The sequence below is a fragment of the Cynocephalus volans genome, chromosome 1 (assembly GCF_027409185.1).
Source record: "Cynocephalus volans isolate mCynVol1 chromosome 1, mCynVol1.pri, whole genome shotgun sequence".
Taxonomy (NCBI): Eukaryota; Metazoa; Chordata; class Mammalia; order Dermoptera; family Cynocephalidae; genus Cynocephalus; species Cynocephalus volans.
The window spans coordinates 32677355-32689578 of NC_084460.1; the positions used below are offsets into that span (position 1 = coordinate 32677355).

General features: G+C 38.3%; 1 protein-coding gene across 1 annotated transcript in view; it reads right to left on the bottom strand.

Moving 5' to 3' along the window:
- RBL1 (RB transcriptional corepressor like 1) overlaps nucleotides 1-12224 on the bottom strand; it is a 75047-nt gene that overhangs the window by 49001 nt on the left and 13822 nt on the right. The window contains exons 3-6 of the mRNA XM_063103147.1: nucleotides 6205-6405; nucleotides 5754-5818; nucleotides 5526-5654; nucleotides 5257-5417 (exon numbers count right to left, since the gene is read on the bottom strand). Of these exons, the coding sequence (XP_062959217.1) occupies nucleotides 5257-5417; nucleotides 5526-5654; nucleotides 5754-5818; nucleotides 6205-6405 (556 nt within the window). The remainder of the gene's footprint in view (nucleotides 1-5256; nucleotides 5418-5525; nucleotides 5655-5753; nucleotides 5819-6204; nucleotides 6406-12224) is intronic.

Genomic DNA, 12224 nt, shown 5'->3' on the forward strand with positions numbered 1-12224 from the left:
TAATGAAATGAGAAAAACATCCAGGATATGAAGCAGGAAATTTACAAAAAGACGAATACCTTAAAAAAGAATGTAGTAGAACTCATGGAATGGAAAGATTCACTCATCGAAATAAAAAACACAACCAAGAGCTTAAGCAGCTTAACACAACCTAGAGCAAGGAGAAGAATTTCTGATTTTGAAGATAGTCTTTTTGAAATAACCCGGGTGGACAAAAAAAAGGAAAAAAGAATTTTAAAAAATGAAGAAAATCTAAGAGAGCTAGGAGACAACCTCAAGTGCACAAATATTCCAATCACGGGCATTCCAGAAAGGCAGGAGAAATGAAAGGGCATGAAAAACCTATTCAACAAAATAATACCAGCAAAATTCCCAGGTACAGAGAGAGACACGAACCTTCAGAACCAGGAGGCTCAAAGATCCTCTCTCCAAGACATATTATAATCAAAACTCAAAGACAAAGAGAGAATCTTAAAAGAAGCAAGAGAAAAGTATCAAGTCACCTATAAGAGAGCCCCTATCAGACTAACAGCAGACTTCTCAACAGAAACTCTATAGGCCAGAGGAAAGTGGGACAATATATTCAAAATACTAAAAGAAAAAAATCTGCCAGCCGAGAATACTAAAACCAGCAAGGCTATTCTTCAGAAATGAGGGAGAAATAGTGTATTTTGCAGACAGACAAAAACTGCAGGAGTTTACCACCATCACATAACCAGCCCTGCAAGAAATCCTCAAAGGAGTCCTGCAGCAGGAAACTGAAAAACAATAATCACTCATTGCCTTGGGTTAAATATCCCCCCAAAACTTAATACCCATTGCAACTGTTGAGGGTGGGTAATCCTATTATGGTAATTGGTGGGGGGGCCTTCAAGAGGTGATTAGAATGTAGTACCATTGCCATAATGAATGGATTAAAAATGGTGGTCATGGGCGTGGTTTGGAAGGCTTTAAAAGGAGAGTGAATGAGGAGGTTAGTGTCTCTCTCTTGCTCTCTCTGCTCCGCCATTTCGAAATGTGGTACCCTGCCATTGCTGAAGTCTCCATCAAAGAAAGCCTTCACTAGATGTGTTCCCTGGACTTTGGACTTCGTAGCCTCTGAAACTGTAAGCAATAAATTTTGTTTTCTTTATAAATTACCCAGTACCGTGTGTTTTGTTATAAGCAACAGAAACGGACTAGTACACTCATCTTACCAGCTATAGTTCTGTTCAAACTTTCTGTTTTTTCATAATTCAGTCTTGGTAGGTGGTGTGTTTCTAAGAATTTATTCATTTCATCTAGATGATCTAATTTGTTGACTAACAATATTCATAGTATTCTCTTATAACTCTTTTGATTTCTGTAAATTTGGTTGTAATGACCCCTGTTTCATTTCTGATTTTAGTTATCTGAGTCTCTTTTTTCTTAATCCATCTAGGTAAGGGTCAGTCAATTTTGTGGATCTTGTTAAAGTACCAACTTTTGGTTTCAATGATTTTTCTCTACTTTTCTATTTCTTTTAATCTATGCTCTAATTTTTATTATTTATTTCCTTTGCTAGGTCTAGGCTTAGTTTGCTCCTCATTTTCTAGTTTCCTAAGGTGCAAAGGTGATTGCTGATTTTGAGATCTTTCTTTTGTATCAATATATGCACTTACATTAAATAAATTTCCCTTTTAGAAAAAAATAAAATAAAAATAAAAAATATATTTTTCAGTCTTTTTTTTTTGGATGTAGATATAGAGTTTAAACATACTTGTTTTTAGTGAAGTTTTTCATCCTGCTTTTTCACTTAATATTAAATCTTAAGAATTTTGTCTTAAATTCTCTTCAAAATTATGACTTTCATAACTGCATTATATTACGTTTTACGGAGGGCCATAATTTATTTAGCCATTCTCATATTGTTGGACATTCAGTTTATTCCCAATTTTTTTCCTTTATATAACTGCCTTCCACATTAAAAAAAAAAAGTTTGAAGATCTGCTTATGGTTTCAAGAAGTAGGATAATTGGTTGAAATTGTATGAATATTTTAAGGAGTTCTATTTAAGAATCCAATCTGTTCTTCAAAAGTTTTACCAATTTGTACTTGCACTAGAAGATTTTGACATTGTTTCTCGCATAGCACCAGTACTATATAGTATCATACTTTTTCAGTTTGAAAAATGAAAAATGTCATTTTCCTGTTCTAATTTCCACTTCTATGAACATCTTAGCATGTATTTATTAGCCACTTGTGTTTCTATTGGGTGTGTGATTTGTCTGCTCATGTTCTTCACCAAATTTCTGTTAAGATTTTTCTAATTCATTTTTAAGAGTTCTTTATGCATTAAGGACATTATGTGCGTTAAATTTGTTCCGTATCAATTGACTTTAAAAAAAAAAAAAAACTAAAAAACTAAAAAACTTCAGAGTCAGTCTACTTATCTGTAAAATGGGGATATTAAATAGCATCCCCCTGCCCCCCCAAAAAGGAATCACTTAGGGGGAAAACCTTAAAAATACAGACTAAAGGACCTCAAGGCCTGAATAATGTAGCATTTTTAACAAATTCCCCAAGTGATTCTGATGAAAGCTGTCCACTATTAAATACTGCTCTATGGAAAAGGGAAACTAACATTAATTGAATCATTTATATGTGGGGTTTTTTTTTGTTTTTTTTTTCTTTTTTTTCAGCTGACCAGTATGGGGATCTGAACTCTTGCTCTTGGTGTTATAACACTGTATTCTAACCAACTGAACTAACCCAGCCAGCCCTATGTTGTGTTATGTAAGCAAAAGATTCGAAGACAATATAGGTACTGTCACTGGTGAGAAAGAAAACTATACTGTTATTAATATTTTCTTTGTATCCACCCTGTACTTGGATTACCATACATCAGGGGTTGCAAACTCAAATGCCTTGAGGGGTCAGGGTTCAACATACATAAATGAAGAGGACAGAAAGCACACTTCCCATCTTAAAAGAGATGGCCATCATTTAACTTGACAACAGTTACCCATGAAGAAATTCCAACCCAGTATTGCCATAACTTCTGATTTTTAAAAGCCTTCCATATAAAAGTTCATGATATTTACATTAAAAATTAGAAATTAAATAAAATAAAAATAAGTACTATCCTACTCAGGCCAAACATCTGTGCCCATGGGCAGGAGGACCATCATGTAAACCAGGATACTTTTAGAGTGAAGGAGGTACTATAATAATTATGTCAAGACAATAGCCAAATACCAGTTAATCCAGGCAAACCAAGATTTATGGTCATTGTACCCAGGGCACCAGTGTGCTGCTTCTGCAGAAGCACACTGGACATAATCCTTAGGTTCCTTTAAAAGTTTACTTTGCTGGAGATGTTTAACATACAGATAAAGAGCCATGATATACACATGTATATGACTAAATACAAAAGTTTGCATAAGAGATTCCTATAATGGCTGCTCCCTGGAAGGTAAGATGGTGTCACGTGGAACCTCTTAGTTTTAGCATCCGGAGTTACAAGAAGGGAATATTTCAAGTCAGACAGAATTTTATATATACTATTTCTTTGGAATCTTCAGCCCTCAAGATCCCAACATCATGACCTCAGTTTCAACACAGTTGCTCTTAGTCCTCATTTCATTGCTTTTGGTGTTGCCTGTTGTTGAAGCAGTAGAAACTGGAGGTGCAATCACTCTCTTGTTAGGTATGGTTCTCAAGTGTTAGAGGCATTTGTGCTTGCTTGGGGGTGTATGCATAAAAGAGAAATTGACAAATGTGACTTTAAAGGGTCTCCTGAATCAAACCTCACCCTGAAAACCTTTGTGCTGTTGAGGCTAAACCTGAACTTTGGTGTCTGGAAATTGCCAAGAAACAGTAAATAGGGTAGTTTCACATTCTTAGTTGTTTCCCATAAAATGGGGACAAATTCATTTATGTTAAATGAGGAAAAAAGTTTTCTTTACACTGAATAATGCACTGAAAAATGCAGCCTGCAATGTGTATTTGCTGATTAGAAAGGTGGTCAAAGGGTTAAGATGGTTGAAATTTGCATAAATAACATTTCATAGTTTCAGAATTCTCAACACACATGAAATAGGAAGGAAGCTCTTGTCCAGAAACCTAGGTAATTGCCACCGTTCAGTTATAATCACTGCATCTTGAATCACTAAGGAGTCTTTTCTCCATGTTTTTATTAGATTTTTTTCTTGTTATCTCCCAAGTTAATATTGTACTTAGATATCAAATAGTGAGCCAATAATTGAAACTTTTATCTCTGGAGAAAAAAAGTTTAGAAAAATATTCAGTGTATCTACTATTGAAATGGAGAAAAGATTTAATGTTAAAAAAAAACTTTATATTGAAATTGAGCAGATATTTAATGTTTAAAAAAACCTTTATATTGATTATCTGAGTAACATCCCTATGGTGAGAAGTACTGTATTAAATATAAACCCATTATGTTGTAAAAAAAAAAAAAAAATTTGCATAGAAGAAACCAGTTATGCTTAAAGAAAAATATCATAATATTTGCAAACTGGGAGACCACAATGATGACCTAATCCAAATCTCTCCTTTCACCAAAGAGAAATCTCAAGGCCTAGGTGTATTAAATGGCTCAGTGTTGGGAAAATAAGAAATTAAGAACCAAAAGAACAAGCCAATTTATAAATAGAGAAATAGCTAAGTTAACTATTGAGGGAAAAAAATCCAGAATGCACACAGGTAGCCTGCAAGCAGCTACAAAACTATAGTGGATTTTATGCTCTATTTATATGGAATTAAAGGTATAGTTGTTATACATTATCCTACTTTTAGTAAACAATCAGCAGTTATTCAAATTGTAGCAGTATACTAGTCAGCTTACTCTGACTCCTGTTTTTCAACATTCTTTATCCGGCTTATTCTGACACACTGTTCTTTATAGTTCTTTACCAGTATCTCCTACAGTTGTCCCTGACATTGCGTTTTCTTGACAGTACATACACAGTAGCTGGTCACATTCTTCAAGAGCTCAGTTTCTCACATCATACAAGATCATATGGCAAATCTGCATCACAGCAGAGGAAACACACAACCTAAGAATCTTGACTCTGAGTCCTATGATGTTGAGAACTTGCTTAAAATACTATTTTCTCCTTTGAGACTGCTGCTGACCCCTGAACATCTCAGCCATTTAATTACAAGTACAGCTCACTTGGGAGAGCGAGGTGACACCAAAGTCAAGGGTTTGGATTCCCATAATGGTTAGCTGCAAAAAAAAAAAAAATATATATATATATATAAGTACAGTACCTTCCTGTCAAAGAGTTTTGAAATGTATGGCTTAAAGTAGTGCTCCTTTATTCCTTTTGCTTCTACTAGAAGTCCATCATGCAATTCACACAGTACAGCAATGATGCAGGGAGGCTCTTCAGAAGCCCTAAAATCAGCAGTGTGGAAATCAGACGGTAAACCTAGTTTGACAGGGTAAGAAGAGGAAGAGGGGGAAAAAATATGGTCAACTTTTAAAACTCTTCTTCCGAAAACTGATAATCAGTTTGCAAAAACAAATAAAGTCTTACCTTTAAATGATGGATTTAGCAAGTCTTGTCTATTTGGGCACATAATGGCATTGGCAAAAATCAGATCCAAGCAGCACAGAAGTAAATGATAAGAGTTTACTAAATCATCCCCAATCATACGAAAATTACCTTTATAAGAAAAAAGACACGAAAACCAGAAACCTCTCATGTCAAATAGCACTAAGTTCCCACAGCAGAAATATAAAACCACTGAAAGTATCACCTTACCCTTAGTATAAACAAAGAGTGTCCAACAGAAATTAAAGAGATCCTTAACGTTGCAAGGAATCCTCCTAAAAAGGGGAAAAAAATATATTTTTTGTCTGACTAGTTTGCTAAATATCATTTAAATTGAAATAGCAAATATAAATAACAAATAGTAAAGTCAAATCACATATAAAACTCCATTCACAAAGGAAAGATAGTCTATGACTTATGAAATGAACTTAAATAAATAAGCCTTTCCAATTTGCATAAATAATCAGAACACAGAAAAATCAGTGACAGTATTATCCTGAATTTTCAGATATGGTTAATTAATTTTACATGGCTTTAAAAAGAAATTTAAGTTCTTTACAGATGGATACTTCTGGTAAAAAGTAGACTTTCAAAAAAGCAAACTCTCAGTAAGTTTGTATCATAATATTTACATCAATTATGTAAGGATTAAGGGTCTCACCTCTGCTTCCTGCTTCGTAGTAACTTTGGTGGCTCTTCATATGGATTTTGAAATATATCTAAAAAAATTGGCTCAAATTTTTTGAAAATTACAGTAGACACCTCAAAATTTCTCTCTAACCTTTCTATACGTTCACGAAATTCTTGTGGCAGGTTTGACATGTCCATCCACTTCTTCATTTTACTAAAAAACTGTATTAAACTAAAAAAAAAAAAGGAGAAATTTTAAAATTCATTCATCTAATGGATCAAAAAGGAAACACTCTATTCATGACTAAGAATATTTATTAAAAAGCCTAAATTTATTAAAAACAAAAAACAACAGATAACCTCACTCTCAAGTGCTATTAAATTATTTTGGTTTCCAGGAACACCAAGAAGTAGTAGATTTTGAATTAGTGGTCCTCACATAAAGTGTCTTTTACCTATGCAGGGAGTGAGAGCACTTACTTTTATTCCCTAAAGCACACAGACAATGCTCTGTTTACGAATTGCAAAGTAAGTGTTAACAGATTAAGAGATTCACAAAATTAGTTTGAGTAAAAACAAAAGTCTTCCAGAATGGAAGTCTTTTCCAATCAGGAAGTTGATCACAAAGCACAAGACTGTTACAGGTTAATTCAAGTGTTTGAGTTTTAATGTGTGGTTCTACCACCAAAAATAAAGAAGATAGTATATACTCAGATAATCATTTTTACTTCATCTTTCTGGCTTATTCAATTAAGGGTACATTCTTTATGTCCCTATATTAGTGTGGTATTTATTAGATTGAAAACTTGTAGTGTCAAAGCTCAATTAAGTGTCTAGCACTATATACAGAATGATACTTGCAATATTTTTTTAAAAAGGTGATGGAACACATCAGCTCATCATCCACAGGTATTCAAATTCTGGATATGCTGATTGAAACCTGAGACTCTGAGAGTCTCTTTAAAAGATTCTTACCAATAGAAGCAAAAAATTTTGCCAGGTTACTCAATAAATATTTTTTGGCTCACAAATTATAGTCCCTTATAGAGCACTTTTTTTTTTAGGGGGGTGGAAACAGTGGGGGAAGGATGCTCAGTATGTGAAACTGTTTGCTTTGAGGAAATTCCCACTTTTGAGTCTTCTACTGATAGACCAGCTATACTGGAGGTCAGAATGAAGTAATATAACCTGAGATTCTTTATCAGATACATCTGCTTGGGATTTTGAATCCAAAGCTAGTGGTGCAGAGAAGTGAGGAAGTGTTATATTCTTACAGCAGGATCAATATCCAGCTCCTAGGGGGGAATAACAGTGACAATATCCAGGGACAGCACTGCTGGCTATGCAAGTTGTGTTCTTGCTAGATGAATTCTGCAATATGTTTTTTTGGCTGTGCAGCCAGCCTCCTTTTGCTCCTGGCCCTTTTTCAAGTCTAGTTTCTTAAGTCATCCTAAAACTCCAATATTCTTTTAGTAAATTTCTTTTCTTCTAAGTTAGCCAAAGTCGGTAATTGTTATCTGTCTTTTATAAACAAGAGCCTTGACTACTACATGTCCATATAAATCCATTGTACATACTGCTCTCCTGAGAGAATGGCTAACCTGGAATAAAATTCACCAGTGTTTGAAAACAAAAAAATCCATATAGCACTGGTATCACTTAAAATATAATTATGATTTTTAAAACTAAAATAAGAAGCAAAGTAAACTTCAAGGCATTCAATATTCATTGGGATTCTGTTATAAAAATACACTACTTCAATAAGTACATAAAAAGATGCTTAACCTCATTAGCCATCAGGGAAATGCATTTCAAAATCACAATGAGATACTACTTCACACCTACTAGAATGGCTATAATAAAAAAGACAAATAACAAGTTTTGGCAAGGACATGGAGAAATTGGAACTCATATCTACTGCTGGTGGGAATGTGAATTGGTATGATCACTATGGAAAATGGTCTGACAGTTTCCCAAAAGGTTAAACACAGAGTCACTAGAGTCACCATATGATCCAGTAATTCCACTCCTATGTATATATCCAAGAGAAATGAAAACATATGCCCATACAAAAAGTTGCACACAAATGTTCATAGCAGCACTAGTCATAATAGCCAAAAGGTGAAAATAACTAACCCAAATGCTCATCGGTTGATAAATGGATAAACAAAATGTGGTATATCCATGCAATGGAATATTATTCAGCCATATAAAGTAAAGAATCACTAATACATGCTACATCATGAATGAATCTTGAAAACACTATGCTGAGTAAAAGAAGGCCACCTGCAAACTTGATGCTGGTAGCATGGCTCAGTCCAAGTCCAGAAGCCTCTGAAACAGCCTTATACCAGGAGCACCCCAGCTCTCAGGGCTTTGGCTTCAAACTGAGAATCACATCATTGGCTTCTTAGGTTCTGAGGCTTACCAACTTGAACTGAGCCACACTACCAGCACCCAGATGCCTACTGTGGGACTCCTCAGCCTTCGTAATCTTGTGGGCAAATTTCCCTAAGTCCCCTCTGATACATTTATACACATATCCCCTTGGTTCTGTCTCTCTGGAGAACCTTGACAAATACAGAACCGAACACAAAAGACCACATATTGAATGATTCCATTTATACGAAATGTCCAGAATAGACAAATCCATAGAGACAGAAATTAGATTAGTGGCTGCCAGGGGCTGGGTGTAGGGGTGGGGATAGGGAGTAAATGCTAATGGGGACAGGGTCTCTTTGTGGAGTGATGAAAATGTTCTAAAAGGTGTACCACTCTAAATATATTAAAAACTACTGAACCGTACACTTTAAATGGGTGATTTATATGGTATGTGACTTATATTTCAATAAGGCTGTTAAACCCCCTCCCACAACAAAACGGGCCAGCCACGTGGCTCACTCGGGAGAGCACGGCGCTACGTCGAGGCTGTGGTTTTGGATCCTATATAGGGATGGCTGGTGAGCTCACTGGCTGAGCATGGTGCGGACAACACCGTGCCAAGGTTTGTGATCAACTTACCGGTCAAAAACAAACAAACAAAAAACCCCCACAAAACACTACTCCAAAAAGGGTGCAGTGGGCTCAACGCCACTTTGCCCCCGGCAGGAGAGGCTGCCTCATTTACAGGCAACAGCTTTGAAGTGTGGAGCAGGAAAAGAACTGATTCTTAGCTGCAAAAGCGAGTCTTGAAACAGGGAACACGGCGCCAGGGCTGCGGTGGATGCAGCCAGGATCCCGGAGGCCGGGGCCGCGCTGAAGGCGGCCAGCTGCCCTATTCAGGATTCGAGGTTTCAGGCCGGCATTAAAGAAGATTCCTGGGAGCGCCCGAGCGGCGCCGCGACTGAACAGCCCGAGGCGGCAGCGCCGAGAACACGGAAGGCAACAAACCAGAGACAGAGCGAGCGCCCGACCTGGCACAGCACTGTGAGTGATCCCTGGCACAGCTCTGTTCGGGGGGTGGATGCCCACGCGGCTCCCGCCTGCACCACCAGGCCACTCACTGCCACGGTGCTGCCTCCATTTTCCCAGGTGCGGGCAGCTCCGCCCTGCTCGGCCATCACTGAGCCCATTTGCTTGGCCTGGCGCGGGGCTTTCCGGACCCTGCGGACCGGCCTCCTCTCCCACTCCCTCTGCGGTTCTCTGGCGGGGCTGGGGGTGTGGGGCGTCCCGACCAGTGTTGGGAGGGCTAGGAAGTACGGGCGGGCCGACTGTCACTCCACCACACCCTGGACTCCGGCCCCGGTAAACTTCCTGTTACTGGGAGGCAGATACCATCTCTGCGACCACCAGTTTGGAAAAAAGCCTAACGAATTTCTGGTTGGGAATAGTGTGGTAGGAGAGTTCCCAGGTCCGCTTGAACCTGCCGGAGAGCAGGCTGCAGGCGGGCACTAGACTCGGTTTATACCGGGGGGATACAAAGGTGAACAAGACCCGAGAAAGATCTACACAGTGCTACAAAGGCACCCAGAGAGACCGGTCGTCTGTGCCTAGCAGAAACCTGGTAGACTTCCTGGGCGAGGCGGTGCTGAGCAGGGTCTTGAAGGCCCAGCTGATAGACGAGGGGTGCAGAAGACACACCCCAGCCCAGCACAGTGTGCACAGAGGGGGGAGACGTGCGGCCAGGGAGGCGGAGACTCGACAGAAACCACACACCCGGTGGGGTCGCCACTGCACGATCTAACAGCCTGGGCCAGAGCACACCGAACAGGGAGAAGTCCTGTACAGAAAGTGAAAGCTCAACAGAGATCACACACCCTGTGGTACGTGATCCACCAGCCCAGCAGAGTACAAGCTGACCAGAAAGGTGGATCCCAGGAGAAGCCCAAGACCCGAGGCAACCACACACACAAGACACTAGAGGCCAACTGAGCAGTCACGGCGGGAGCCATACCAAATTGGCAACCACAGCAACATCCTAGTTAGTCATTAGTCTCAAACCGGTGGACTGTGAAACCCCCTGCCACAATGAATAAACACCAAAAAAAAGACACCAGAAATACAAAAAATCAAGAAAGTACACCACCAAAAGTTAATAAATCTCATACTCTAGATCCTGTAGAACAAGAAGCCCTTGAAATAACTGACAAGGAATTTCGAGTGACAATTCTAAGGAAACTGAATGAGATACAAGAAAACTCAGCTAGACATCATGATGAAATGAGGAAAAGTATACAGGATCTGAAAGAGGAAATATACAAGGAAATCAATGTCCTGAAAAAAAATGTAGCAGACCTTGCTGAACTGAAGAAGTTATTCAGCGAAATAAAAAACACAACGGAGAGTTTAACCAGCAGGCTTGTCGAAGTTGAAGAGAGAACCTCTGAACTTGAAGATGGGCTGTTTGAAATAACACAAGCAGACAAAAAGAAAGAAAAAAGAATCAAGGACATGGAAGAAAATCTGAGAGAGATATCAGACAACCTCAAGCGCTCAAATATCCGAGTCATGGGTATTCCAGAAGGGGAGGAAAATGGAGATTCCATTGAAAACATATTCAAAAAAATAGTGGCAGAAAACTTCCCAGGTATAGGAAAAATCACAGATCTTCAGATCCAGGAAGCTCAACGATCTCCAAACGTATTCAACCCAAAAAGGCCTTCTCCAAGACATGTCATAGTCAAATTGGCAAAACTCAGAGACAAAGAGAGAATCTTAAAAGCTGCAAGAGAGAAGCGTCAAATCACCTATAAGGGAGCCCCAATCAGGTTAACATCAGACTTTTCATCACAAACCCTAAAAGCTAGAAAGGAATGGAATGATATTTTCAAAATACTAAAAGACAAAGATTGCCAGCCAAGAATACTCTACCCTGCAAGGCTATCCTTCCGAAATGAGGGGCAAATAGTATATTTCTCAGACAAACAAAAACTGCGGGAGTTCACTACCACAAGACCACCCTTACAAGAAATCCTCAAGGGAGTACTGGGTTTGGTTCCTGAAAAATAACTACCACAGCCATAAAAACCTAAGAAAAATCTAAACCCGCTAGTACAATAAAAATGGCATTCATGAAGAGAAAACAAGCTAACAAAAACACTATCTACAACCTAAGGAACCAACAAAGAAACCAAACAGTAAATCAGAAAGCAAGGAACAAAAGACACCTAAGACAACCAAACAACCAATAAAATGCTAGGAATAAATCAACACCTTTCAATAACAACTCTTAATGTAAAAGGCTTAAATTCCCCAATTAAAAGACACAGACTGGCTGACTGGATCAAAAAGCAGGACCCAACTATATGCTGCCTACAAGAGACCCACCTCACCCATAAAGATTCACACAGACTAAGAGTGAAAGGATGGAAAAAGATTTACCATGCAAACAGAAAAGAAAAACGAGCTGGAGTGGCTATTCTTATATCTGACAAAATAGACTTTAAACTAAAAACCATAAAAAGAGACAATGAGGGACACTACTTAATGATAAAAGGACTGATCCATCAAGAAGACATAACAATCATAAATATGTACGCACCCAATGTTGGAGCAGCCAGATTTATAAAACAAACTCTATTAGACCTAAAGAAGGAAATAGACACTAATACC